Source organism: Lepidochelys olivacea (genome assembly GCF_965140295.1).
Source record: "Lepidochelys olivacea isolate rLepOli2 genome assembly, chromosome: 1".
Taxonomy (NCBI): domain Eukaryota; kingdom Metazoa; phylum Chordata; order Testudines; family Cheloniidae; genus Lepidochelys; species Lepidochelys olivacea.
The window spans coordinates 262,038,415-262,066,134 of NC_140411.1; the positions used below are offsets into that span (position 1 = coordinate 262,038,415).

A 27,720-nucleotide genomic window follows, 5' to 3' on the forward strand; every position below is an offset into this window, starting at 1 on the left:
ATCCAACCCCCCCCGCTCCCTGCCCGCTTACCGCACAGCACAGAGCACCGGTGGCTGGTGGCGCTTCAGCCATGCCGCCCAGAGCGTTGCCCCGGTGTAGTGTAGTAAATTGCTCTCCGTAACTGCGACCAGCAGCACAGTCCTACGCGGGGCCGTTTAATACACGACGCGCTGAGGCTGCGGGGGAGGGGGAACAGCCTCCCGGGCCAGGAGCTCAGGGGCCGGATGTGGCCCGCGGGCCGTAGTTTGCCCGCCTCTGGTGTAGGCTCTTAGCATTCTGTTGCTGTAAGCGAACTAGAGAATGAGCACACACACACACAGCCTCAAGTCACTTACACAGACAGATGTGAAACGCTTTTGCTGTCCTGAGCAGCCCTCTGCCTCTTCCCTGTCTGGGGGAGTAGCCCTGTGATTCTTGCATGGCAAAAGGCAAATTGAGATAGCTAAGGAAGGGAATGTCTACATTACCCACTGGATCAACGGGCAGTGATGGATCCAGCGGGGGTCGATTTATCGCGTCTAGTCTAGACGCAATAAATCAACTGCCGCGCGCTCTCCGGTCGACTCCGGTTCTCTACCAGAACGAGGAGTGCAAGCGGAGTCCATGGGGGAGCGTCAACGGTCGATTTACCGCAGTGAAGACACCACGGTAAGTAGATCTAAGTACGTCGACTTCAGCTACATTATTCATGTAGCTGAAGTTGTGTAACTTAAATCGATTCCTCCCGTCCCCGTCCCCCCCCCCCAGTGTAGACCAGGACGAAGTTTAGGTCCCTGCAGAATTCCTTGTAACCGATCAACACTTTCTCCAGTTCCCTAGACCATTTCAGTCTGCACGAACAAAGTCTAGAGGTCAAATTCTCAGCCGGTGTAAATCAGCATAACTCAAGGCCAGCTACACCAATATAAACCAGCCAAAGGTCTGGCCCTAGGTGTTGAAACGATACATGAAACTTGGGGATGAGTTTGCTATTGCAAAGGATTGTGGGTAACTGACACCCCCCACACACACAGAGGAAACTAGATGGCACCAATCCTTAAAAGTCTTTCACTGCCTTTAAGTGTGTTTTGAAATGGGAGGGGGCAGAAGGGGAGGCGCTGAATATATCCAACTGCTGCCTGCATTGGAAAGTTTCAGTGATACCTATATTATGGATAAATGTACCTTCTCCAACAATGTGTAGCTAGTCGCATTGGCTACAGAAAGAAGAAGAGGACTTGTGGCACCTTAGAGACTAACCAATTGATTTGAGCGTAAGCTTTCGTGAGCTACAACTCACTTCATCCGATGAAGCTCATGAAAGCTTATGCTCAAATCAATTGGTTAGTCTCTGAGGTGCCACAAGTCCTCCTTTTCTTTTTGCGAATACAGACTAACAGGGCTGCCACTCTGAAAATTGGCTACAGAGCCTTTCTTCCTGAAGGGGCAGCAGAGAGCATTGCCACCTCGCTCAATGTAGACCAGGCACCAGCTTGTGTGCTGTGAGGGGGACCTATGCGCTGCAGTGTGGCTTCCTCTTTTCTGGAGAAAGGGGAGGTTCTGCAGCCCCTTCATGTAAAATAAAAGAGGGGCTTTTCTGAACAAAAATAAAGAATACGCTCAGTACAGTAGCCCCCTGTGCTGTTTATTTTGAGGTTTAGATTCATAAATGTTCTATTTGCTGCCGATGTTTGTATTAAGGACGCAGACCTGCAGGGTAGCAGTGTGGGGGGGAGATCTGGGGACTTGGCCAGGGAGACAGTTGGAGCTGTTGACACCTGGGAAGGTGCAGGGGGCGGTCGGGGATTTGCTGGACTTTTCTTCTGAAACCTTCAGCAGTGGAACAGCTAGCAATGTTGGCATTCCAACAGTCATCTCAAGGTTTGAGACCTGACTCTCCACTGAGATCAGTGGGGTGTGTTTTACCCCCCAAAGCTATTGTTCCAGGGTTGCTGCAGACTCACAAAGTCAATACGGCATGTGTTACGCTTGGTTTGTGTTTCCAGTGTTACCTGCTCAACGAGGCGGGCTAGAAGTGTATTGGTTTTGACTGAAAGCTCCAATTCTGCAGCAAGGGCTGGCCACTGAATCAGAGATGACATGGAACCCTGTCTTTGGACAGCCGATCGTTCCCCCCCCACCAAAAATCAGCCACCTCTGGGGTGAAACATAATGCACAGCAGCGCTATGCGGCGCTTTAGGGCAGGAAGAAAACAATAACACGTTCTACTGAAACTGCAAGAGGAACTTAGGGAGGCAAAACGGAACTGTTCAAGCTACAATTTGGCACAGAAGCGGGGGGGCGGGAGGGGATGCTCCCTCATGAAAAGCACCATAGGATTGTCAGAAGGAACTCCCACATCTGCTTTTTCCTCTCAATGCGATTTCCTCTTTGAATTCCCTCCCCCTGCAACACACACTACACACATACATCCCTTCCAGCCCCCATCCCGCCAGAACCCCGGAGCTCAGTCTCCCATAGCTGCGGTCAGATTTGCTCCTTTCTGCTGTGCAATGGAAATCTCACTGCAACGTGGATAAAATCCCGTTAAAGCTTCTCTCTCACGAAGCTGCATCCTACTAGCTGGTGAAGTGCCTCCACAGCCACACGCTGCTGATAGACACTTTAGCCACTGCAGTGTGGCCACTCCTTCTCATGCTTTGCTCTTCTTGGCGCCTCTGGCTTGGGCTTTTCCTGACCTCTTTTCCTTGCTGGGACTTCTTTCTGCTTTGATTTTGGCCTTGACTTTGTCTGGATGGGCCCTTCTGGCTTTCGCCATACCCCAGCCTGGGCAGCTTTTGAAGACAGCAGAAAGCTTGATCTTCTGCCCGCGGACTTCTGCAGGGGACCCACAGGTGGCTCCCACACGCAGGTTCAGTTTATCAATCCATCTGAAAACGGGGCAAGAGACAGAGGAAGGAGATGAGAAAAACTCCAGGTGGACTTAGCAAATTACGGGCACAAATGGCTGCACTGACAAACCAGGGCATTTGCTCTCTGTTAACAAGTTCAAAGGGAGTTTGGGGTGGGCTTGACCGCCCTGGAGAGTGACGCCCTCTGAGTTCCCCTGGAACGGGGACAGCTCAGGCAGGGCACTTCAGTCTCCCAACATGTGCAAACAGTTTGGAAAGTTTTAACACCCCAAAAAGGCAGTTGTGTAGAGTAAGAATCGCAGCTGCAGTCACCCCAGCCAGGGCATATTTCAGGGGTTCTGAATCCTCACACTTCAGGGTATAAGGTGAGCAGCAACTGAGGTCATGAAGAAATACATGCCAGGCTACAGCCCAATGAGGCGCATTATGTGCCGTTTACACCTCCCTTGGAAGCATCAAGCGTTGAGAATTGGGTGAGACAGGCAACCAGAGGACCTATGGTCTTTTCTGATCTGCCAGTTCCTTTGCTTTTCCTCTTTGCCCTCATTTGCCCATATGCCTCAGTAATACTGTGGAGTGCTCCCCTCTAGGCAGGAGGGCCCAGATCCTCAATGGTATTTAGGCACCTAAGTCCCATAGATTTCAATGTTCCCATGGATTAGCATCCCTGCTAAGACTGGCAGCAAGGTTGCAAATTGGTGCCTGTTGCAATGATATTTTCAGTGGCGTGAACATCTCCCTGGCAGGAACTGAGTAGAGATCCACACCCTCCTATCAGTCAGACCCAGCCAGGCTGCTGGACCTAAGCAGTGACTCACCTGCGCAGTGGGAGGAGCTGGCAGTCGCAGTGGAACGGGATGTCTCTCAGGTTGATGACCTCCAGCCCTGTGAAGCTGTACAAGTCAGGCACGTTACGCATGTTGTTGTTGTCCAGGTACAGACTCTTCATCCTGGGACCCAGTCCAGCAAAGGCCCTTGAGGAAAGCTGCAAATGATGAGATGGGGCTGATGAGTCAAAGGAAAACAGCCGTGGATGATTTTAATAGGCAGTTAAATATCTGCATGCACTTTCTGATTGTGTGTGTTTGTGTGTGTTAAATAGCTCTCATTGGTTCGTGTCTCTACTGTGAATGGGGCTTGTGTTACTGTCACTTTGTATCAATACTTCCCAGCGGGCAGTTCAGTTTGATGACATAATTTGTGACAAAGGAAGAGCAGGAGCTCATTGTGAGAGAAGCAGATACTTTCAAAGTTACTGTGTAAAGTGAGTTCTCTGTCTTTATTGGTTAATGTAATTGTGGTACTGAATATTTAGTGCTAAATATTAATTCCCTTAAATAGCTCTGAAAGCCTTTACCTCCTTCACATATTGAAATGTGGCACTTTGTGTCTCTTAAGTAACCTGCATCAGACTCAAGTTGGCAGTGTCCTATCTAATTTTACATTATTTTCTGGACTGTAAACTCTTTGGAGCAGGGAATTTCACCTGTTCTGTGTTTGAAAGTGCAGGGTAAATGTACGGTGTTATATAAATATGTGCAATTTTTAATAGCTATATTTAACATCCTTTTCAATTTGATATTTTGTTCTTTTTGGCAACTGGATGTGTTACGCTTAGTATAGCTTTTCACCTTGACTCAGGTGTTCCTTTAACTAATGGCAAGACACTGAACTGAGCAGATTGTAGGGGCTTTTTCAGTCCCTGGTTAGCTGATTGTCATCTTATTTTTTATCTCAGTTTAAACAGGCCCCAGCCCAACAAAGCATGTAAGCATGTGCTTAACTTTAAGCATATGAGCAGTGCCATTTTCAAGGCTGCTACTCATGTTTAAGTGCTTAGTTGGGTCAGAGCCGTAGAATACGTGCTTTCTACTTGCAAGACTTTGTGGATCCAATTCCCCATTTTAATTTAATCCCTGTGGCAGAGATTGTCAGCCTCTGTGATAATCACAAAGGGAAAAGCCCACTCCACTTTCCCACCTCTGGTTTTCAGGTTTGGTTCAGTCTCTCGTGCTCAGGATGGTCTCTAGATTCCAGGAGCACCTCAGTGACCACCATTTCTGCAGCCCTTCCTTTGAGAGGCTGTGAAAACCAGCACTGAGGATTCTGGGGTCATGCATGAAGTGGGATTCGGTACAAGTAGCTGAACAAGGGTGTCATGCTATGGAAAACTAATGAGACCCCTTTACTTTACATAACCAGTTTCGGTTTCTTTTTGGGGACCCCAGAATATACCCAAATTTCCATTGAAAGTGAAAGAAGAATTTGGCAGGGACGTGTTCCACTTTCTTCTCTACAAGCAAGAGAAACTCTGGGCTCTGCGCTGGCCTCGTTCTGGGTTTTGTGCGTAAAACCAATCAGGATGGTTGAATGGCCAGGCAATCTCCCTGGACCCAAGTTTGGTGCTCTCCTTCCCCAGGGCTGGGAGTTGCTGTGAAAGCAATGTGGGAGGCCCCGGATGCAGCCTTGTTGAGCCTGAAAGGAGCCTTGGCTGGCAGGAGGATGGTGGCAATTTGGGGTGCTTGAGAGGAGAGAGAAACAGGTGAGTAGCAGACGGGAATCCCTCAGAATCGCTCTTCACAGGACAAGAAGAAATATTGACAAATTGGAGGAAAGAGAAATATCAATTATTAGGGGGGAGGAGCTTAGGGCAGGATCTACAGCCCATTGAAAGAAACAGGAATCTTTCTATTGACTATCAATTTCTATTGGCTTTGGATCAAGCCCTTAATGAGGACAGATTAAAGAAACAAAGAGCCTGTAACCTGGCTGGGCAATGATGTGGGGGAGATCTGGCACCTGTGAAAGGTGCAATTGCCAAGGAGGGGGAGAGAGGGACTGTTTAGGGCAGGCTGAGGGGGCATAATCACTAGGAGTAACAGGATGAAACTGAACAAAGGTGCAATTCAGGCTAAATATCGGGAAGCTTTTCTTCCAAGAGAGGTCTGAGGCTGAGCAATAGTCTCCCAAGGGAAGTGGTGCAAGCCCCAGTGTTGAGGCCATTGCCTGGGGTTGGAAACCCCTTCATTTGGTCCAGACGAAACACTGGAACATGCTGCAGGGAAGCGCCCTGCAGTGGGAGCAGGGAGGAGAGGTGACTGAACAGTAACTTGTATAGTAGGATTCAGCTTTAGCAGGCTGGGGCACTCGCCCATCTCCCTCCTTCCCTCCCTCTCACCTGTTCTAGCCCCATATTATCCAGATACAAGTGCAGGAGGGACCTGGCTACTGGGAGGAAGGCTCCATCCCCAATATACTGGATGGGATTCTTGGACAGCTTCAGCTCAGTAAGGACAGGCAAACCCCGGAGGGACCCGGTGGGCACTTCCAGCAAAAGGTTCTCATCCAGGTGCAACTTCTCTAGCATCTTGGCGGGGCTCAGGGCCCTGGGGGACACACGAGTGATGCGGTTCCCACTCAGGTAGACCCAGCGTAGCTGCTCTGCCCCAGCCAGGTCATCGTCTGACAGCTGGCTGATGGAATTATGCTGCAAATGGAGGGAGAAGAGGTTGGGCAGGTGGCTGAAGGCCCCGGTGGGCATCTGAGTGAATCTGTTGCGGTCCAGGTACAAGTAGCTGAGCTGGGGGGCCCCATCAAAGGCAGCAGCATCTATGGCAGCGATGTTGTTGTTAGATAGGTAGAGGTAGACCAGCTTCTTTAAGCCCTGGAAGGCACCCAGCTGCAGCTCTGTGATTTTGCAGTTTTGCAGGTGGAGTGAGACCAGCTCCTTCAAGCCAGGGAAGGATCCCTTGGGTATGGAGCGGAACTCATTTTGGCGCAGGTCCAGGAGCTGGGTGTTGCCAGGGAACCCCTTGGGGATTTTCCGGAGGCCTCTGTTCTCGCAGTTGCTGTGTTGGAAATCAGGGGAGCAGGCGCAGACTTTTGGACACCTCGTCTTAGCATCTCCCTCTGGCTCCCTCCTGCGGGTGGCTGGGCTGGGGAGCTGCTCCTTGTCCGGGGCATGGCCCCCACATTTCATATCAATGGACCTCAGCGAGTCCAGCTGCTCACCCCTGAAGGCACCAGGACCTGCACATGGCACATCAGCCTGGACCCTCGCTTTCTCCATCCACTCTTTGAAGGGCCGCATGTAGCAAGTGCAAACTACGGGGTTCCCTGTTAAGTTGATTTTCTTCAGGTGGGCGGCTTCTGTCAGCGGCTGCAGCACCTGCAGCTGGTTGTTGTGGAGGTCGACTGTGTGCAGCAGGGGGCTCTTCACAAAGGCTTTGTGTGAGACATCCTGCAGGGCCATGTTGTCCAAGAACAGCTGCTTCAGTGAAGCCATCTCAATGGCCTCCTCGCCGATGTAGGTGACAGGGTTGTGTCCCAGGTCCAGCCGTGTGGTATCTGACAGCCTCGAGAGGGCCTCTGTGGGCAGGGACTGCAGTTCGTTGTGGTCCAGGCTCAACCTCCTCAGGGTAGGCAACCCAGCAAAGGCCTCCGTGGCTATGACATGAAGTGCATTATGGGACAGGCGGAGCCACTTGATCAGCTGCAGACCCTGGAAGACCATATCCGGCAGGTAGACCAGGAAGTTCTCGCCAAGGTTGAGGAAGTTGAGGAAGCCCAGTTGGCTGAAAGCCCCTGGCTTTATCTCTTCTATGCGGTTCTTCTCCAGGATGAGCTGCTGAAGAGAAGATAGCCCATCCAGGGACTCCTGGTAGATGAAGGCTATACTGTTGGAAGCCAGGTTGAGGTAGATCAGTCGTCCTAGTCCCCTGAAAGCTCCTTCCTCAATACTCTCCACATGGCATCGCTGCAGGTTTAAGTGGGTGAGGTATGGGATAGGGAGGAAAGCTCCTCCAGGGATGACTTTTATGTTGTTGCCCCAGAGATCCAGTTTTTGGGTGACCTGTTGATTACACAAGCATCAGTTACTGAAGATGGAATCCACAACCTCTCCTACCCTTCTGCAGCAGAGTGACTGGCTGTCCCTGTCCTCCCTGCAGTCGTTATCGCTGTGATCTGGCCAGATCTCACAAGCAGGCTTATGCCTGGTCAGTACTTAGAAGAGACACTTCCCAGAGGACCTCCAGTCTGCTGCAGAAAGCTGTGTTGGGGTCTCAATAGTGACCGTCTGTCGTGCTGAACCAGGCTTCCTGCAGCGCGGCAATCGCTAGCATCCTGCGTGAGCCTTAATTCAGTACGGACTCAGAGGGGAAAGTGCCTCCTACCCCAGCACTACCTTCCTGCAGCCATCTGGGTTTCCCTTCTTTCCTTATTTCACCATCTGACTCTGCTTTAGCTTTTAAGGCCCGTAACAATCACCACCTCGTAGGGGCCTGACTGTGTATTGCCCAGAAAATATTGTAACTTTTTTTTGACTTGATCAGATGAGTTATTTTTATGCTGTTATTCGGTAGAAGAGCTGACCCTGGGCAGACCAGCTCATCTTGCAAACTGCCCTGCAGGTGGCTCGACCCCCACCCCACCCCCTTCAGATTTTCACAGCAATGGCATTGAAAGGCTGCGAGGTTACTGCATGGATCTTTTGGGAACCCAGATATCTGCGCAAAGTGAACCACACCGGCCTGCGTCTTGTTCTGCCTCCTCTCCCCTGTCCTGCAGCGGCCTGTGTGGCTCCGTGCTGTGCCGGGAGAGAGAGGCTCAGGCTGGCTGCCCCGATGCCCCGGGGGTGAGGAGCGTTGCGACAGGCCGCGACGGTGGTGGCAGCGGCGGCAAGTGTGGGGGTGGGGGGGGGCAGTGTAAGGGCACTTCGTGCTGTGTTTGCCTCTGTCTCCTCCCTGCCCTCGCTGTGCCCAGTGACTGACCTGTGGGATGGTGATGGGCACCTCCGTCAGGTTCTTGTTCAGGCACATGATGTGGTGCTTTATGTTATCGCAGATGCAGATCCGTGGGCAGCGCTCGGCAGCCGCTCTCCTGGCTTGGAAGAGAGCTGACACCAGGAGGAGGCCCAGGGAACCCCACATCCTGGAAAGCAGCTACAGGTGAGAGAGAGAAAGGGAAGAGGCACCCCAATCAGACAGAGACGTGCATTCCCACAGTGCTTCTCGTCCCCATGGACCCTAAATGCTCCGCAGGCTGCGTCCCTTGGGATTGAGGGGGATTGTGGCAGCTGTTTCACGGTGCGTTGCAATGCTACAGCCCCTTTGAGAGACAGGGAAGGGGACAGTGTGACAAAGGGAAAGTGCAGCGGGAAGTTTAGATTACTTAGGTATGAACCTAGTTTTAAGCACGTGAGTTGTCCCATTGAACTCAATGGGAGCTGGATTAATTCTGTTTCCATTCTTGAACTCAAGGGGTTGGGGCTACTACTCACATGCTTAAAGCTAAACACATGCTTATGTGCTTCACTGGATCAGGGCTTTAGAGGGCAGAGCAACATCAGCTAAATCACCAGTACCTCCTCCTGCAACACTTGGATTTTCCTTGGAGGTTTCCTTTCCAAGGACGGACCAGGTCCAACCTGCTTCAGTTTGTGAGATCAGATATAATCTCACTCCAAGGCAGAGTGGCTAAAGGACAACACCGGTGCTGCCAGAAAAGGAGTGGACAGCATTCTGCAGACACAAGAGCATGTGCTAATGGGAATGTGACAACACGCATTACTGTTGCCAGATATCCCAAGAGAAGGAGGGTACCGTAGGACGCTGTGGTAACTCATCGCCATTCTGAGCGAATCACGCTATCAATAGCACTGTTCCTGTACCGCAACTTCCAGTTGGTAGCTGAGTGCTTTACAAATGCTAATTAGCTTAGCCTCACACCACCCCTGGTAGGCGGATTTGTAATGTCTCCTCATTTTACAGAGGGGTAACATCATCATCATTATTTATTTTATTTTTTTTATTTGCAAGTGCCCCAAAGGTGCAAGGTACTTCCCCATAACAAGTAAAAGGCATGATCCCTGCTCCAGCGAGTTTGACATCTGTATTGGAGAGGACACACCAAGGGAGGGATCAGAAGAAGGCAACAACGGGAGGTGAACATGTCAGGAGGACAAGGTTTTCCATAATAAGATCAGGTGGTTTGGAAGTGAGGTCTGGACCCATCTGGATGGCTCATCCAAGCTGATTCTGTGTTTGGATTGTTACTTCCACCTTGTTTCCCCATAGATTTTCTGGCAGAGGTGGGTTCTTAGGAAAGGCTTGGATGAGGTGAAAGGAGGTGAGCTTGGCGACTGTGTCGTGGGGGGTGCCCCAGTCATAAGGGTCAGCAGGGAAGAAGTAATGGGGATGGAGGTGTTTGTGAGAGGCTGGCCGCACTGGCAAAGCAGGTTGGATGTGGAGGTGGGAAATGCGGGAGGAGACTATGTCTGAGAGGCCGGGCTTAGGAGCAAAGACAAGAAGTTTGTATTTGATGTTCAGGGTGGTGGGAAGCCAGTGAAGTGACTCAGTGGGAGGTGATGTGGTTGGAGCAATTAGCGAGAGAGAGGTGGTTTTGGCAGCAGCATTTTCAGATGGATCAGAAGTGGTCACGGTTGATTGACCGAAGAGGGCTGTGGACAAGTGACTTGATCCTCAGGGCAGAAAGGAAATGCTGTGTATTTGAAATATTGTGATGGAATGAGTGACAGGAATAAGAAATGGCCTGGATATTTGGGGAGAAGGAGAGACAGGAGCCACAGATGTCATCCAGGTTATGGGCTAGGATGATGCAAGAGATGGTGGTCGGGTCAGCTGTAACCTGGAACAAAGTCAGTGAAGATGTTTGGCAGGGGAGACTGTAAGCTTGTTTTGGGCCATGCTGAACTTGAATTGACCGTGAACTGCCCAAGAGGAGCTGTTGGAGAGTCAATGAGAGAGCGGTCCAGAGCAGAAAACTGTATCTGAAAGTCATCAGCACACAGGTGACAGCTAAACCTCTGCAAACAGATGAGGTCACCCAGTGATGGGATAGAGGGGGCGAAGAGGAGAGGACCCAAGATGAAGCGCTAGGGAACATCCATAGAGAAGTGGGAAAGGAGGGGGGAAGAGCCACCAGAGATGCAGAAGGAGGACCAAGCGAGGTGAGAGTCACAGGTCGACGGCAGCAGAAAGGTCAAGGAGGATGAGGTTGGAGGATAGGCTTGAGATAAAGCCAGGAAGAAGCCACTAGAGACGTTGGAGAGATGAGAAGTAAGGCCTGGAAAGGTTTAAATGACTCTCCTGAGGTCACAGAGTCAGTGGCAGAGCAGCCTGACGACCCAGGGGCCTCACTCCCGGCCCTGAGCCTGCCCAGAGCCCTGTCCATCCTGCCGGGGGTAACGCAGGACAGGAAGAAGCCAAGGCTTCATGAGGCAGTGAATCCGCTCTGAGTGCTGGAGACGTGGCACGCCCTGGGCCGAGGCCTTCGAGCTGCTGTTTTAGCGAATTAGTGTAAGCTAAGAATGTGGCTAGAAGCAAAATGGGCAGCGTTAGCAAAGGCTCTTTGAATGGTCAGTGGAGTGGCAAAAATATATGTGGGAGAGTCCAGAGCTGGGGGAGGGGGTGGGGGGAATCTCACGGGCGAGAATAGCAAATATCAGCGTTCACAGCTCCGTCTGCAGCAGGGCTCCCACCATTGCAAACCCCAGTGGAGCTGAGCTGAGCATAGACCAGGCCCACGCTGGTGAGTCTCCTGAACCAGGGTCAGTGCCAGCTTTCCATCCACTGTTATGTTAACGCACTTCCCTTCTGCGCTTCTGTGTCAATCCTGTGCCCCTACAAACAGCGCTGCTGAGCCTGTCCTCCAGCACGCCTGGCTATTCCACACCTGGGGATCCCACTCACTCTGCTGACGTGCCTCACTCCTGGCCTGCAGCGTCGCCTGCCCTGGGCCCCACATGGCACTGCCCCTCCTGCAACAGCCCCAGCTATCCCAGCCCTGGGCCCCACACAGCCCTGCTGGCTCACCTCAGCGCTGAGCAGCAGCACCCATCCCAGCCTCCACTCACACACACAGGGAGTGCGATCCTCGTTTGCTGCACCCCTGGCGTATCCCAGTCCTGGGCCCTGCCAATACAGCTCAGTCCTGACCTGCAGCCTTCCTGGTCACTGAATGCTCACATCTCTCCTGAGCAGGGAGCGCTCAGCATGCTGCTTGTGCAGTGTGGACAAACCCCCAGGACCAGGAGCTGCATTAAGGTCCTTGAAATCATTTGGGCTTAATATGTGAAAGTGCACTGCTGTCACAGCAGTGAGAGGCTGCAACCCAGCCTCGTCTTCCCCCTGCCCAAGCCCCCAACAACTTACCCAGCTGCTTCCTCCTGTTTGCACAAGGCAGATCCTTCCCCAGGAAAGCAGGGCTAGGGTGACGCAAAACCGAGGAAAGTGAAGATGGGAAGGGCAAAGAAGAAGGGACTGAAATCCTTTCACCCAGCAGCTACCAGAGTCCTGTGAATTCTCCTGGTGGGAGTGAGTGGGTGTGGTTTACTTTACTCACAGAAATGAGAGCTGAATGGAGTGTTGTGTTGCTTTCCTAGCCCGGCTTATGCTCACACAGAGCTGCGGCGGGTAGGAACGGTGGGGGGGAAGAAGCAAAACTAAAGTGAAGCGCAGCCTTCGGGAGAGCAGCAACTAAGCAGATGCATCCCTCTGTACTTACTGGGAAAGCCTTTGGTAGAGGAAGGGCTGTGGAATTTAAACCCCTTGTCTTGAATGGTTTCAGAGTAGCAGCCGTGTTAGTCTGTATTCGCAAAAAGAAAAGGAGTACTTGTGGCACCTTAGAGACTAACAAATTTATTTGAGCATAAGCTCAACATCCGACGAAGTGAGCTGTAGCTCACGAAAGCTTATGCTCAAATAAATTGGTTAGTCTCTAGGTGCCACAAGTATTCCTTTTCTTCTTGTCTTGAATGTCACCATGCCACTAAAAGTAAAATCTGTCTTAGAGCTAGACTGACTCCCTTCCCCCATTCCCCTCCTCACCCCTCTCTGTGTATACGTGTGTGCGGACAAATGATACCTAATCTAAAATATAGACATTACATGAAAATAAATAAAAACCCACTGCTCACTAATCCAGCATGAGGGTTCACTTCTGAAATGCACATCGATTAAATATTAGCAGCTTCCATTATAACTAACTAACTTAGCCATTTTGTACACATGTATATATTTGTATTACTATAGACTTAATGCTTTCTTATGTATATAATGCTTTCTTTTAAGTCTATAGTAATACAAATTACTAGTATGTGCTGAGTGACAGTGGCTGTAGGAAACAGGTTTCTGAATGTCCTGACTGTTGTGCATTTAAAATCTAACCCTAATGCTGAGTTAATTTATTTTATTAAAGGAAGTGTTTGTGTCTGTGTGTGTGTGTGGTGTTTTTGCTTTGCAGAGAGAGTTGGGAGGATGGATGGGTAGTTTTGCACCACTACTTTCTTTCACGACGGGAGTTTCAGCTTCTCTGACATGTGATGGTGTCGTCTATGGAATCTGTGCGAGGACCCTCTGCCTAGCGAGAGCTTAGGAACATAACTCTGCCATCTTTTTTTTGTTTCTTTCTTTTAGATCTTCCAGGGCCCTGATCCAGTGACTTGATGCGAAACTGATATTCTCTGATTCCAGTGGAAGTTGCTTGTTCTCTGCACTTCTCGGGAACAGGCCATTACTTTGCAGAGTTTTAGCTGTCACCCATTGTGCTGCTCAGACTCCTGCCAGTCAGGTACAATGCCCTGGATTATTCAGTTGGTGGAGAATTTGCATTTAAGCCTTTTTCAGAAAAATGTTGAAATGTAATTTTCATAAAGTAAAATGCTGATTTCTCACTAGCAAATGTCTAGGCTGTTTAAGTCCTTGATCCTCCTTAATGGATGCATTAGCATGTACCCCTGTGCCGTTATGGTGTCACATTGACGTCAGTGGGATTCTGTGTGGGTGCAGGAGTCCACAGAGTCAATGGAATCCCACATTGAGAAGCAGGGCTAGTGCATCTATTTGCAGGATCAGGGGTCTACTTCTGGTGCCACACCCTAGTCTGTCTGAATGAACGTCAGCACTGGGTCTTCTGGACCGGACTCTGGTTCCTAGGCTTGTGTGAGTGAGGACTTGCTGGAGGGGAGATGCTTCAACTCTCCGGGTAGGCGCCTTGCTCAATGCGCCCCATGAGTTTTGTAAGGAGAGTGAGGATGGCAAACATGTAGCTGTGGTCACCTGAAAGGGGGGCTGTCTTTCTAACAGGAGCGCAAAGTACTGCTCTGTGGGGATCATTAAAACATTCAGGTGACCACAGCGTGCAGAGCCAGATGTTGTGATCATCGGCTAGACAACATCTGCAATAAAACTCTCGGCTCCGGAAGCGCAGATCTCTCTGCCTGCAGATCAGAAGGCGGCCATACCATTATCTCAGGGCCTGAAACTGCTCCCATCTGGGCCCAGTGAGGGCAGGGCTGGGCTCTTGGTCACGAGCTGGACCAGCTAGTGGGCCCCATTGTTGCACGTCTTCCTCACCTGGGTGGTCCCACTGACTCAGATGTGGCTGTTTGTGTAAGAGCTGCAGGAGCAGGCTCAATGTTTAGGGCCTGATTGTCCCGGAGATTTGGACTATGCACGTTGTATTGTTATTGTAGGGTTGCTCAGATCTTGGATCACACTGGTTTGCGGCTGGGTACGGAGTTTTAATTGTCTTGCTGGGCCAGACTCCATCTAAGAGATCCTCGGGAAAGGATTGTCCTTGAACCAGTGCGCGGAATGGCTGAGCTAAAACTCTGCTCCTGTTTGAATTGAACAACAAAAAGCAGCGTTGCAGAGAGACAGGGGCAGAGACTGCCCTGGATACGTTCAGCAGCAAACGCTGGGCAGCGGGACACAGGAAAGAGAAACACAGGAAACTTGTTTTGAATGTAAATGTTATGTGTGCTGGGGAGAGGAGGGTGGAATTTTCCACTGTGCAGTGGAGTCTCTCCTTCCTGTGCACACAGCGGGGAGTGGGGTGAAGGGAGGAGGATTTCTGTGCAGGGAGGAGACACACAAGACTGTGGCCTTTTCTGTCCTCCTCGCAGACCTCAGCCTTGGAGGGCCTACCCCTCTTTGCTCTTCCAATGACACTGGCTTCTTTGTGTGGGTTGGGTGGCTGCAGGAGCCAGCCGATGCTGTTGCTACTGCTCTTTGATCCAAGCAAAATGGGAGCAGCTTGTACTAAACATTAGGCCTGTGTCCTTCTAAGCGACACATGCCTCAGCCTACCTGCCCCTGTGACCTCTGCCCTACGGGAGTAGCCCTCACTTGGCAAGCCCTTTGGCTTCGCTAGGACTCCTTGTGTGAATGAGGCTGTTGCAGGATCAGACCCTTTGTTTTGAAAAGGAAAGGTGGCCAGCTTAAAGCTGGATTAAGCCCTCCTTTGAGAGTGGGGGGGCAGGGATGCCTTGCGATTGCTCAGAAGCTTAAAACCAGCTTTTGCGGGGGGACAGAATGACCGTTTAGGTCTCCGGTTCTGAGCCAGCCACAGGTCAGTAGAGCCTCAGACTTGCTGCTTTCCTGTGGCAGTTCAAGGGCCCTTGTGTGTGGAGGGCTCAGGTTAATTTCTAGTAGGACAGGGATCAAATCGGGCTGTCACCTTTTTGAAAATTTGCTTCAGGACAATTCCATGATACAGACCGTATTAAGGGACCCAGAGGCTGCCTGTTCTCCAGCCCCCCTCACCACAACCGCCTACAGACACCAGATTCCACAAGATGGGAATCCAAGTAATTTCCTGCCTGAATTATTGCAGATGCTGACTCCAGCACAGTCGACTCATCTGTGTGCACTTTATCAGGTAGATGTCCCGTCACAAATACAGTTCCAGAAAGGGAAGCATCTGTTCTGCAATATCAAGCAGGGAGCAAACCAAGCCAGTCAGCTAAACAGATGTCAGATTGGAAAAAATAAGCTCCATCTACAACCTGTTTGCCTGTGATACCAAACTGAGATGCCATTTGCAGGAGATTGCGGAAACCTTCATCATGTGATTCTCTTGCCTCTGATACGAAATTGTGAACAACACTGTTGACAGTCAAATGATTGTTATGAGGCTTCAGAGCGCACACCCTCTTGAGATGATGGGGGCAGCTGATATTTCTCTCAGGCCTGATGTCAGGAAGGCATTGCTGCCTCAGTTCATATCCAGTCTGACTTCACTTTTTAAGCTTAGGTTCTACAGCACATGATGTAACCTCCAAGGGAAGGTTTCAGAGTAACAGCCGTGTTAGTCTGTATTCGCAAAAAGAAAAGGAGTACTTGTGGCACCTTAGAGACTAACCAATTTATTTGAGCATGAGCTTTCGTGAGCTACAGTTCACTTCATCGGATGCATGCATCCGATGAAGTGAACTGTAGCTCACGAAAGCTCATGCTCAAATAAATTGGTTTGCCTCCAAGGGAAGGTACCAGTTTGTGAAGCTGCTATGAGCCAGACCGAAGATTTTGGAAACCACATTTCACGCAAAGCCTCAACAAACTCAGACGTGCTCCCTGCAGGAGAAAATGCCAGAGGCAAGGAGTTGGCTAGGGACACCTCTCATCTCCCCCGTGCCCACAAGTTTCACGATATGGACAAAGAGCCAAAACTTTTGGACTTGGTGGGACATCACAGGAGCTCTGTGCCTACTGGGGTGTGGCCATTTCAGGCTTTATGGACAGGGACCAGCACCTTGGTTTTCACTTGGCAGAGCACTGGCTGCCAGCGCAGGGATCAGGCGTAATATGCTCCTGCCAGTCTGCCCTGCCTCACCAGTAGGCCAGTCAAATTTGGCACCACCGAAGGTGCCAGATGGCCTGAAGACCATCACTGACCTTGAGAAGTTAGCCCCAGGGAGAGCACAGCAGCAGCAGTCCAGCCTGGAGGTAGCAGAGGCCTGGATGGCGAGGCTCAGCGATGAGAAGAGAGGATGCTATCTCTTGGGCTGGTGGAAGCCGGCCCGGAATACGTTTTCGGAATCAGCCACGAACCCGGTTTGGTGTGATCCGCACAGGCCAGCTAACCACATTCTCGTTTGCTCCAGGTGCAAGTGAAGGAGCCAGGTTAGAAAATGGTTTCCAAACCTGGCTCATTTCCTAACGCAGAGAGGGACAAAGGGCCTGAAGGAGGGCTGGGCAGGTTCAGGTGTTTCAAACACTGATGCATGCTGGGTTCCAAACTTTGTGGCCATATTTTTATTTTTTTTTTTGGTGCCTCTACTTTCTCCAGCTCATCTGTGTCCTTTCTCCCTGCAGACAATAGGAGGAAACAACTCATGTCCTAGCACCGCTTCCTCCGTCAGGTTATGTGACTTGTTGGATGCATTTGAGCTGAAAGGGGGAAGAGTCACCAGGACAATCGGTCCACAGCGTATGGGGTGTTTGGAGAAGGGCTAAAGCACTGGAGCTGCGCAGCAAATACCCCCCAGCAGAGCTGCCTCTGAGGACAGGTAAGGGAGATGGAAAGCTCCAGCGATGTTGAGTGTCTTTGTCAGTGAAGGGGCAGGGGGAGCCCCGTGGAGGCAGGGCAGAGCTGATGAGAAATGTTTTGCATTTGGAAATAGCTGCTGCAAATGGGTTATTTTGCTACGTTCACTGGAGCTTCACAGAAGAACAGAACTGCCCCATAGAGCTTGCAGTAACATAGGAGACAATAAACTCAGAACAAGCAACAGACTCACACCCAAAGAGGGGGTGGGGGAGAGACACATCCTGGGTCTAATGCGGTGGCCCAATGGGAGTTTCCCAGGTAGAGTGGCTACAGGATCAGGCTCCCAGGTTAAAGAGAGAGAGCAGATGGGGAGAGAGCCGCATGCTGGGGAAGAGTGAAAGAGACAACATCTGGAGGAGGAAGAGGGGATTGGTAGGAGGGAGTCATGCTCAGCAGAGGTAGATGGGGAGAGGTGCTGGGCAGCAACATGCAGAGTGTGGAGAGGGGAGAGTGCACAGACTCCCGCTGATGGGCAAGCTGCAGAGCGATGAGAGCCAGAAGATTAGCCAGTTTGGAGCTGGCTGTGCCCTACGGGCAGAACAGGGACATCTTCGGGGCCATGAAACGTTGAGCACCTCTGTGCACGTGGCTATAGTGCAGGGTGGGGCCAGGCTGGGCGTGGCCGCAGTGCCCCCCGGGCCCGTGTTTCTCGGACGGACACGCTGGTCTCCTCGTCCCAGGGAGCTGCACGCAGGGTCACCAGCGCAGAATAGGAAGGGGGGTATTGTTTTTTTCTTTTTTCATCCTGTCCCCAGCCTGGCCCCTAGGACTGAGCAAACAGCCTCCGCTCATCGCATGCGGCACATTCAGCAGCAGCCAGTGCCAGGAGTGATGGCTGAGCCTCGGGTGGAGAAGGGCTGGTGAGTGAGAGAGAGAGTAACTAGCCACTCCTTTTTTTCCGCTTGCTTTGAGTTTGTCAGGGCAGAGGGCTGCTACACATTAACTCCACCACCCCACTTCTGTTACCAAGTCAGACGGAGAGGGCAGTGAGATTCCACGGGACAGGGCAGAACGCTCCAAGCAGCAGTTACAGTCTATTGAAACGGAAAGAGGGGGTTGCCCCTGCACCAGCTAATGAAGAGGGGGGAGTTCTCCCTCTGATATAGTGGGGAGGGGGTAGCTCTGTGTCCCCCTATACTTTAACCCCTGCACCCAAGTGGCACAATCATCACTCTGGCTAAGGGCTGTCTGCAGTCAAGAATGGTGGCTTCTTTTAGGTATGAGCTTTTCATTCTACACTAAATAAAACAGAACATAACAGGAAAAGAACAAGCTGTGATGGTGGTTTGCACCATCATAAAGTCTGGTGGGTTTGAGGGCCTTCCTGCAAAGCACAGGGCATGTATCAAACGGGGCCCGGGTTTCAGTGACGCTGGTGTGAGTCCAGAGTAACTCCACGGATGTTGGTGGCATAACTGCAAACTGGTGTAACTAACACCAGAATCTGGCACATGGGGCACCGCAGCCGTGTTTAGGAATCTGGATGTCCTTGGTGCCCACATAGAGACCCATTGGAGGGTGTGAGATGAGCATCCTAGGGCATCAGTTTCCCATCGGTTCAAGCAGCTAAATCCAGTGATGAGTTGCTGGGGAGGGGAGGAGAGATGATCTCAGACACCCTGTTCTTGGAGGATTATATTGCTGATGCCTGGGAGTGGTTAGTGGTGCAGGGAGAGAAGTGATTTGATTAGGAACATCATCCTGAGGTCCCCTGTTTGTTTCCCCTCCCAGGAAGCTCCAGCTCCAGGGGGTTCAGGTTACAGCTCCGACCATGATAATGGTTCTACCAGCTCCTCCCTCAGCACCCTGGGCATTGCTCTGCTCTCCCTGCCATGCCCACCAGGGCGAGGGATTCTGCCAGTCAGGACTGCGCCGGCAGTGCAGAATCCACCCCCTCTGCTCCAGCGGCACCGACTCTGCAGGGCCCAGCAGGGCAGAGCCTGGCGGCAGCTGGGATATGGAGCTATCCAGCTAGAAGGGGCCATGTTCCAGCGTAGACTCCCCTGACTGTAGCCACACCTTAACCAAGGAAATCGGGGCAGGGGAGACCGCAGGGCTGCGTTTCCTGCCTGTCAGATTGCCGAGTCAGTGTTTTTCTAGAAGTCCATTTTGTCATGAGTGAACAAAAGGAGGAAGCCCAGGCTCTCGGCCGTTCCTGTTCGCTCCCTCGGCTTTGGGCTACACAAACTTGATTCAGGAGGAGACGGGAGAGAGAGTGTCCCCCTGCCATGGAGGAGAAGGAAAGGGAGCAAGACCAGGGCAGAGAGAACTGGGAGGAAAGCAACAGGAGCAGTCAGAGAGACAGTGGGGGACAGATCCTTTGGTGGTGTAAAGCCGTTGCCTTCCCGGTAGTTAGGCGGATTGACACCGCCTGAGTCTGTCGCCCTGGGAGCGGGAGGGAATCCAGAGGGAGAGGAGGAAGTAGAGCGGAATGGAAATCAGAGAGCAGAGGCACATGGAGGCAGAACGGGGTGAGAAGAGAATAAAAGAAGGCAGAACAGCGAAAGATGAAGCTACCCAACCGTAGAGCCGATCTGACTGACTGTGCTCCTCTTTCACCATGTTGTCCTGTCACCCTGGCAGGAAGGAGGATGTTGGTATGAACTGGTGAAAATCCATTGCCAGCCAAAGCCATACCTGGTGATTATTCCAGACCACTTGAAGCCCTAGAAACCCTCCAAACTTTTAGAACAAAATATCATCAGAGGTGAGAAGCCTAATTCCCCGCTCTCCCAAAGTGGGAGCCCAGAGCAGTAAGTGTCGGCCACCGCGCTGATTTCTGGAATACCCCTGGTCTGCCCGACTCCGGGCAGCAGAAATGAAATTTGAGTCTCCTCTCTGGCACAGCAGTGTCCCCTGGGAGGGCTCAGGGCAACTGCGAGTCAACCCTGGATCTTCCTCATGGCAGGGTAGAAACCATTTCGGGCATTGGGCCTGCTCTGGGACAGGAGAGTAGGAATCAAAGCCAGGTCTGCTGCGTGGCACAGAGTTGATCCCTAGAGGCGGTGAGGTGACCAGCTTCTATTCAGAACATTTCAGGAGAAAATGACAGAGGAGGAGAACGACCTGGGTGTATTGGTTGATCACAGGGTGACTATGAGCCACCAGTGTGATGTGGCCGAGAAAAAGGCTAATGCAGTCCTAGGATACATCAAATGAGGTATTTCTAGTAGAGACAGGGAAGTGTTACTGCCATTATACAAGGCACTGGTGAGACCTCACCTGGAATACTGAGTGCAGTTCTGGTCTCCCATGTTTAAGAAGGATGAATTCAAACTGGAACAGGTGCAGAGAAGAGCTACCAGGATGATCCGAGGAACAGAAAAGCTACCTTTTGAGAGGAGACTTAGAGCTTGGCTTGTTTAGCCTAACCAAATGAAAGCTGAGGGGAGATATGACTGCTCTCTATAAATACATCAGAGGGATACACACCACGGAGGGAGCGGAGTTATTTAAGTTAAGGGCCAATTTATATATAAATGGATATAAACTGGCCATCAATAAGTTTAGGTTTGAAATTAGATGCAGGTTTCTAACAATCAGAGCAGTGACGTTCTGGAACAGCCTTCTGAGGGGAGCAGTGGGGGCAAAAAACCTAACTGGCTTCAACACCGAGCTTGATAAGTGTGTGGAGGAATGGTATGATGAGATTGTAAATATCCCCAATGACCGGTGATGGGACGCTAGATGGGGAGGGCTCTGAGTTACTACAGAGAATTATTTCCTAGGTGTCTGGCTGGTGGGTCTTGCCCATATGCTCCGAGTCTAACTAATCACCATATCTGGGTTCAGGAAGGAATTTTCCCCCAGGTCAGATTGGCAGAGACCCTGTGGAGGTTTTCACCTTCCTCTGCAGAGTAATGATGGATTCTCTGTAATTTGAAGTCTTTAAATCATGATCTGAGGACTTCAGTAACTCAGCCAGAGGTTAAGGATCAGTCTATTACAGGAGTGAGTGGGGTGAGGTCTTGTGGCCTGCTATGTGCAGGAGGTCAGACTAGATGATCATGATGGTCTCTTCTGGCCTTAAAGTCTATGAGTCTTTGACACTATAGCAGCTGCTGACAAAGCACAGTGTGTCCTTAGACTGTGGCACTGGAAACATCTGGTCCTGGCCACGGTTGGAGGCAGGATACCAGACAGGATGGACCAATGGTCTGATCTGGTTTCAGCAGTTCCTTTGTTCCTATGGGTCTGCCACATAGAAGGGAGCTATAAGACTAGACTAGAAGGGAGCATGAGAGGTCATCTAGTGCAGCCCCCTGTGCTGAGGCAGGACCCCCACAGGACATCGTCACATGCAGCTGGTAGCAGATGAGCCATGTCACTGGTTCTGAGAACTTCATTCTCTGCTAGCTCTTGGTAACAGAAACGTATTAATAAAGTGGTGGGAATCCAGAGAAGACGATCTAAAATCCACAAAGGGGCTACAGGAAATGACCTAAGAGAAGATTTAAAATAACAGTATTCCTGTAGCTCAGCCAAAGTGGAGTGAGATGACAAGCACGTAGACCATCAATGGGGTAAAAACAAAAGGGCTAAGAACTGTTCAGATTGATTCAAAGGTTTATTAAACTTGGAGTGATAGGAGCACGTTGGCTGCATTATATTACATCTCCTAACAGTGAGATCTGCTGGGCTGTGGAATAGTCCTCTGTGGACAGCGGGTAATTTAAGAGTGGTCTGGACAAATTCCCTGGAGAATATAGCATAGGGAAGGACAGTCTCAGGGAGGTGTGGACAAGGTGTGATCTATCCTGTTCCCAGGCCTTTTACAATATGTATGCATCTGTCTCACTCGCTGCCTGCCTTGTCTTGCAAACAGAGACGCTATGTCGAGGCTCTGGATTGTGGTCCTTGTTCTGCTGTGGATTCCAGTCATGGCCATCACACAGCTCCCAGGCAATGCCCAGTGCCCTGTGAACTGCTCCTGCTTCTTCTCCCAGTGGTTTGTCCGGTGCCCCAATGCCAGCTTATCCTCTCTTCCCCCTGGTATTCCCAATGCCACCGTGGAGCTCGACCTACAGCACAACCAGTTCAGCACCCTCTCAGCAGGCTTCTTCCCAGAGCTGGCTGAGATCAGCAGCATTTACCTTGGCAGCAGTGGCATCCACCGGATTGAGCCTGGGGCTTTTCAGGGGGTCAAGAATCTGTACCATCTCCACCTGGACAACAACTTCCTGGAGCAGGTCCCAGAGGGTGTCTTTGAGAATCTGACAAATCTGATCTTCCTGCACCTGGAGCACAACCAGATTGCTCACCTCCCGCCAGGTATTTCTGGATGGATAGGCCCCCAGCACCACTATGAGCTGGCTACCTGAGCAACCAGCATAACCAGCCCCACGCCTCTTTTCTACTAATCCCTGTCCCAAGCTGTTGGTTTCCTGAAGACCCCACACTGCTGAGAGGATGGGGGCCAGAACTGCCACAGACGGGTCCTGCATGTCCATGATACCAAGTCAGCACCTCCTTTTAGCCAGGGGAAAATGGGAGGGGTAACTCAGGGCTGGGGGAGCGGGGGGGGCACATGATCAGAGATTATTGAAGCACAGAACATTTGATATTGGCTTGACCTGGATGGGTCTCTCTCTCTCTCAGGTGGGTTCTCTTCCCTGAAGCAGCTCAGTGTCCTGGATCTGAGTAACAACCTGCTGCTGGAGCTCTCCGAACAAGCCCTTCATGGCCTCCCGCGGCTGCGTCGGCTCTACCTGAGCGCGAACCATATTACCAATGTGTCCAGCAAAGCCCTCCCAGGCAGCCTGCGGGCCCTCAGCCTAGACGGGAACCAGCTGGCGAGCGTGCCCGCGGCCATCCGCACCTCTTCCACGCTCTCCACTCTGCAGCTGAGTGGTAACCCCATCCGGAAGCTGACATCTCTCTCCTTTGGGAGGAGGCTTCGCTCCCTAAGGCAGCTGTTCCTGGACAGCCTGGCCCTGGAGAAGATCACCTCCTTGGCTTTCACCAGGCTCCGCTGGCTGGAGCTGCTGAGCCTGAGGAACAACAGCCTGGAGTCGCTCCCGCCTCTGTCCTCCCTGAGGTCGCTCTCCACTCTGTATCTGACTGGGAACAACTGGCGCTGCGACTGCAACCTGATCTGGCTCCGCACCTGGCAGAAGAAGGTGCTCCGGAAAGAACGTAGCCCCGTGGAATGCAGCTCCCCGGGGACGCTACAGGGACAGCTCCTGGTGGACATAGAGGTAATGGCCTGTGGTTCCAGAATACATGAAAGTGGTGGGCTGGGGCCGGGGCGCACAGGATTTCCAGTCTAAGTCTCTTCTCCCTTCGGCCCAATACTTTAAAAGGGAGAGGACCGATGTAACCAATGCCCTTGCAGATCTCACGGCAGGGTGAGGCCTGGTCAGTATGCGGATGGGACCCGGACAGCTCCATGCGCTGCAGACAACAGACAGTTACTTAAATACGCCCAATTCCCCTGGGGAGCTGAAACTCGGTCCTTTAGCTTGAAAACATGGGCCCCTTCCGCAGAGTTGAAGATCTCCTCTGATTGCAGCTGATAGCAGCTCCGTGACCCTTGGGGCTGTGAGATAGCCACTCCAGGCCACGGCCCTCACAGTATTGTCTGCTGGGAGGTAGTGCTTTTGGGTGGAGGGGCTGGGGAGGTCACAGAAAATCAGAAAGCAATTGGGATGTGTGTTAATAGGTAGGCCTGGCATGGCATTCGTGTGTTTCAGTGGTTGGGGTGGGAGGGGAATCAGGAAGGTGCATACAGGGCAGGTTTGGCAGCTGGTGAAGGGAAGAAAGAAGCAGATGCACGCTCTATTTATTGTGGTTTTTTGTCTTCATTTCCTCCCTTTCTCCTCTGCTCAGACCCTCTCTCTCCCCCTCCTCTCTTTCCTGCTTCCCCCGCTCTCCCTAGCTCTTGTGGGGAGCAGCCGGGGCTGCTGGCTTAGGGTGTCACCGCAGAGGCCATCCTGCAGTGCAGAAGGCGCTGGGTGTCAGTGCTCGGAGCTGGATGCAGCTTATGGCAGGCTCTGGTTCCCACTTTATGTGAGGCGTGAATAAAAATAATAGAATTGTTCAAATACAAGTTCATGTTGGCTTAATGCAAAGACCAGCACAACTCTTCCCTTCCTATCTCCCATTTCCTCTCTCTGCCACACCCTTCTTCATCCATCCTGTCACATTCACTCTCAGCCTGTCCCTCCCTGCACACCTCTCCTTCTGTGTGCTGCATCCGCTGTTCATCTGAAGTGCAGGGGAGGTGGACGGCACACAGACACCTCTCCTGGTATCTGCCTCTGCCTGGGGGAAGCTGGGCCACAGCCATTCAACCTGCTGTCAGCTTTCCCAGCTCAGTTGGCTGGTGGTCTCCTCCGGGGACCAGAGTTGTTTCCAGAAACAGGACAAAATGCCACTGTCAGGTTGGGACAGGCCCTGGAAACTGAGCCAGTCCTGGTTCCGAGACACGTGGTCACCCGAAAACAGAGCCACACTGACATTCTTGCCCATAAAAGACCCCCGGACTGATTCTGTAAGAGGTATTAGCTTATATCAGAGGGGTAGCATTGTTAGTCTGTATCCATAAAAACAATGAGGAGTCTGGTGGCACCTTAAAGACTAACAGATTTATTTGTTAGTCACCCCATGCATCTGAAGAAGTGGGGTATTTTACCCACGAAATCTTATGCCCAAATAAATCTGTTAGTCTTTAAGGTGCCACCAGACTCCTCATTGTTTTTGCAGTATTAGCTTGGTATCCTGGGACAATTCTAACCTGGGTAATTTATATCCTTCCAGTCTCACCAATCCCCCCACTACAGTTTTAACTGGATCAGGCATTCTCCACTTCCTGTCCTAAACCCCTCAAAATGATCTCCCACTCCTATCTGGGACTGAGGTGCAGGAGGGCTGGGCTGTTCCCTCCCAGAAGCCTCTGCCTGTCAGTGGGGAGGAGTTCTCTGCTGGTGCTTCATCCAGGCCCTAAAGAAACAGAAGAGCCGATTCTCTCTCATGTGAGTTTTTTTCCCCCCTTGCCCAGTTACAGAAGCTGACTTGCCCACCTTTTGGGACGGACTCCACCACCCTCAGCCCCTCTGAGAACATGAATACACTGACGGCCATTGCTCTGTCCAGAGACATACCTCTCCCACGGGCTGCTACCACAGCTATCACCACGACCTCCACTGCCCTGACCACCACAAGGAGGCTCCCCAGCTCCACCATGCACTCAGCTACCTCCCTTCACCGTGTGCTGGATAGGTGGGACCCATGCTTGGCCGACCACATCAGCAGCGTCAGCATCAGGACGAAGGGTGACACTTCCCTGGTGGTTGCCTGGGCTTTCTCCGGTGACCACGACCAATTTGAGGTGCGGTACACGGCTGGCCAGGATGAGCAGGTGCTGCGGGTGGCAGGAGGGTTGGCCGAGGTGACGCTCCACGATCTCCACGCAGGGACTGAGTACAGAGTCTGCGTCATCCCCCAGAATGAGAATCTGCTGGAGTGCCAGGCCCCTGCCGCCCGGCAGTGCAAAGCAGAGCGCACTGCCGGCCTTCCTAGTGATGCACAGCCCGTGCACGCCCCGCTTGGCCACAGCCACTCGGCCGTGGGCTTCGGTGTTGCTGTCGCTCTCCTAGCACTCGCAGCACTGGCCCTGGCCGTCACCTATAGGCTGCGGACGCGGCCGATCCAATTCCAGCGCTACTATGATGAAGATGGGTCACCCCGTCATCGCAGGAGCAGCAACCAAGCCAAGATGACCACAGACCCAGTTGACGAGAACATGGAGGATGAGGACTGGCACAGTTATGTGACAGCTGCCAGCCAGTGCCCAGAGGAGAAAGTAGACTGCACCATGTCTGCCCCACCCAGGCTCACATCCACACCCACATATGTGTCTCTGTGATTCTAACTGCTCCCTGGCATCCCATGGCTGAGCAGGAATTGCCCAATGGGGTCTGCCGCTCACCCACAGAGCCCCGAAGGAGTAAACCAGACAGTTCTGTATCCGCCCCTTGTGACTGACCTGGACAATAAAGCAGAGCCTAGAAAACTGAGATGGGAAAAGCCTGTGGCTTAGGGCCCCTTTTATCCAACCCAGTCCATGCCCCCCGCAGAGACTCTTCAGGGAGGGTCATGCACAGCCTCTTGCCTCACACAAATAGTTTTGAGAAGCAGGATCTCCATTGTGGCACCCATGTGATTCACAAAGCCTTTCACAGCCAGGGGTGATGTAGAAAGGCAGGGTTGGTGACTGGTTTCCATTTGACAGGCAACCTCTACATGGCTGGGGGTTTGCTATTTATAGCAAAGCTGGACTGGAAATCTCAGGAGAACATGCTTTTGGAGTCAGTTCCTCCTCCCTGGGGATTGTTTGCAGCTTCTGCCACCCTCCCACCCCCATCCCAAAAAAGCAGCTCTCTCTCTCTCTCGCTGTTTTGGCGTGTAGTCTGTGCCACTTCTGATTGCATTGGACTTGCCCCCGGCCCATGAAGTGTAGGAGGCTGTGGCATAATCTCCCAAGCAAAGTGGTGAAGGCCTTTCTAGCACATTTCATTTCCAAAGCACCTAAGCAACATTCTTCCTTCCTCCTGCCCACCTGCGCTGTGTCACTAACCCTTGATAAACAGGGAAAATGAGGCGGCCGGTGAGTGGCTTGCTGCTCAGTGCCACAAAGCAATTGGGTGTAGCACTCTGAAACCGTGTGGGGCAGACAGACAAGGTGTCATCTTATTTCATCTTTACTCTCCATTAATCTATAAACGAACAGGACAAAACCCTCATCATTCATCTCCCCTTTGTCTACAGGCAAAGTCCTGGTCTTTTGCTACTAGCCACTCCCTCCACACTTTAGAAAGAAGTGACATATCACCCACCTGGGCTCCTGGAGAACACTGTGGCCTAAATGGTACACCGCCTTCCCTCTGTGGTATGCTTGGTTTGCTGGACTAATAAAGCCCACAGTAAAACCATTTCATACAGCTGTGTGGCTCGTCTGTTGTTAGATGAGCGGGTCGTAAGAACAGCTAGTTAGACAGAGTTTGGAACTGGTGAAGGGACACAGACACTCTCCACTCCAGGGCACCAGTTAGGGGCCAGCATGCATTGGTAGTGTCCAAAAGGCACAACTGGATGAGACTCAGCAGCCTCAAGGGAGTGGGTGGCCGTAAGAACGGCCATAGGAGTCAGATCAATGCTCTGTCAAGCCCAGTATCCTGTCTTCTGACAGCGGCTGGTGCCAGTTGCTTCGGAAGGAGCGAACAGACCAGGGCAATTTATCATCCCTTGTCGTCCAGTCCCAGCGTCTAGAGATTTAGGGCCAGCCGGAGCATGGAGTTGCATCCCCTGCCCTCTTAGCTAATAGCCATTGCGGGACCTAGAGTCCATGAACCTATCTAGTTTTTTGGAACCCAGTTATACTTTTGCCCTTCACAACATCCCTTGTCAACAACTGCCATAGGTTGACTGTGTGTTGTGTGAAATACTTTTTTGTTCGTTTGAAACCTGCTGCCTATTAATTTCATTGGGTGACCCCGTGTTCTTGTGTTATATGA

The 27,720-nt window shown here is 51.7% G+C and overlaps 2 protein-coding genes across 5 annotated transcripts; one reads left to right on the forward strand and one right to left on the reverse strand.

Annotated features, from left to right (window-relative positions):
- Nucleotides 1–18: 18 nt before the first annotated feature.
- Nucleotides 19–27,138, forward strand: LOC311514647 (uncharacterized protein). Of its 4 annotated transcripts, XM_084617230.1 has the most exons (7): nt 8,698–8,802; nt 13,291–13,444; nt 16,972–17,165; nt 17,962–18,066; nt 22,032–22,477; nt 22,805–23,403; nt 25,206–27,138. In XM_084617230.1, the coding sequence occupies exons 5-7, from the start codon at nt 22,039–22,041 to the stop codon at nt 26,070–26,072; spliced, it is 1,905 nt and encodes a 634-aa protein (XP_084473356.1). In that variant the 5' UTR covers nt 8,698–8,802; nt 13,291–13,444; nt 16,972–17,165; nt 17,962–18,066; nt 22,032–22,038; the 3' UTR covers nt 26,073–27,138. The 4 variants fall into 4 exon arrangements, with proteins under 4 accessions (XP_084473355.1, XP_084473356.1, XP_084473354.1 ...); XM_084617229.1 differs by lacking the exons at nt 8,698–8,802; nt 17,962–18,066 and adding an exon at nt 19–649; XM_084617228.1 differs by lacking the exon at nt 17,962–18,066.
- CHADL (chondroadherin like) lies at nt 1,605–8,784 on the reverse strand (the record flags this gene model as incomplete). The annotated part of the gene is made up of 4 exons (XM_084617236.1): nt 1,605–2,872; nt 3,673–3,839; nt 6,033–7,706; nt 8,626–8,784. 4 exons carry the CDS (start codon nt 8,782–8,784, stop codon nt 2,635–2,637), a joined length of 2,238 nt encoding a protein of 745 aa, XP_084473362.1. The 3' UTR covers nt 1,605–2,634.
- Nucleotides 27,139–27,720: the final 582 nt, after the last annotated feature.

Coding starts and splice junctions, on each gene's coding strand:
- LOC311514647 (XM_084617229.1), top strand. CDS start 22,039: ATGTCGAGGCTCTGGATTGTGGTCCTTGTTCTGCTGTGGATTCCAGTC. Junction 22,478..22,804: donor GATTGCTCACCTCCCGCCAG/GTATTTCTGGAT, acceptor TCTCTCTCTCAG/GTGGGTTCTCTTCCCTGAAG. Junction 23,404..25,205: donor AGCTCCTGGTGGACATAGAG/GTAATGGCCTGT, acceptor CCCCTTGCCCAG/TTACAGAAGCTGACTTGCCC.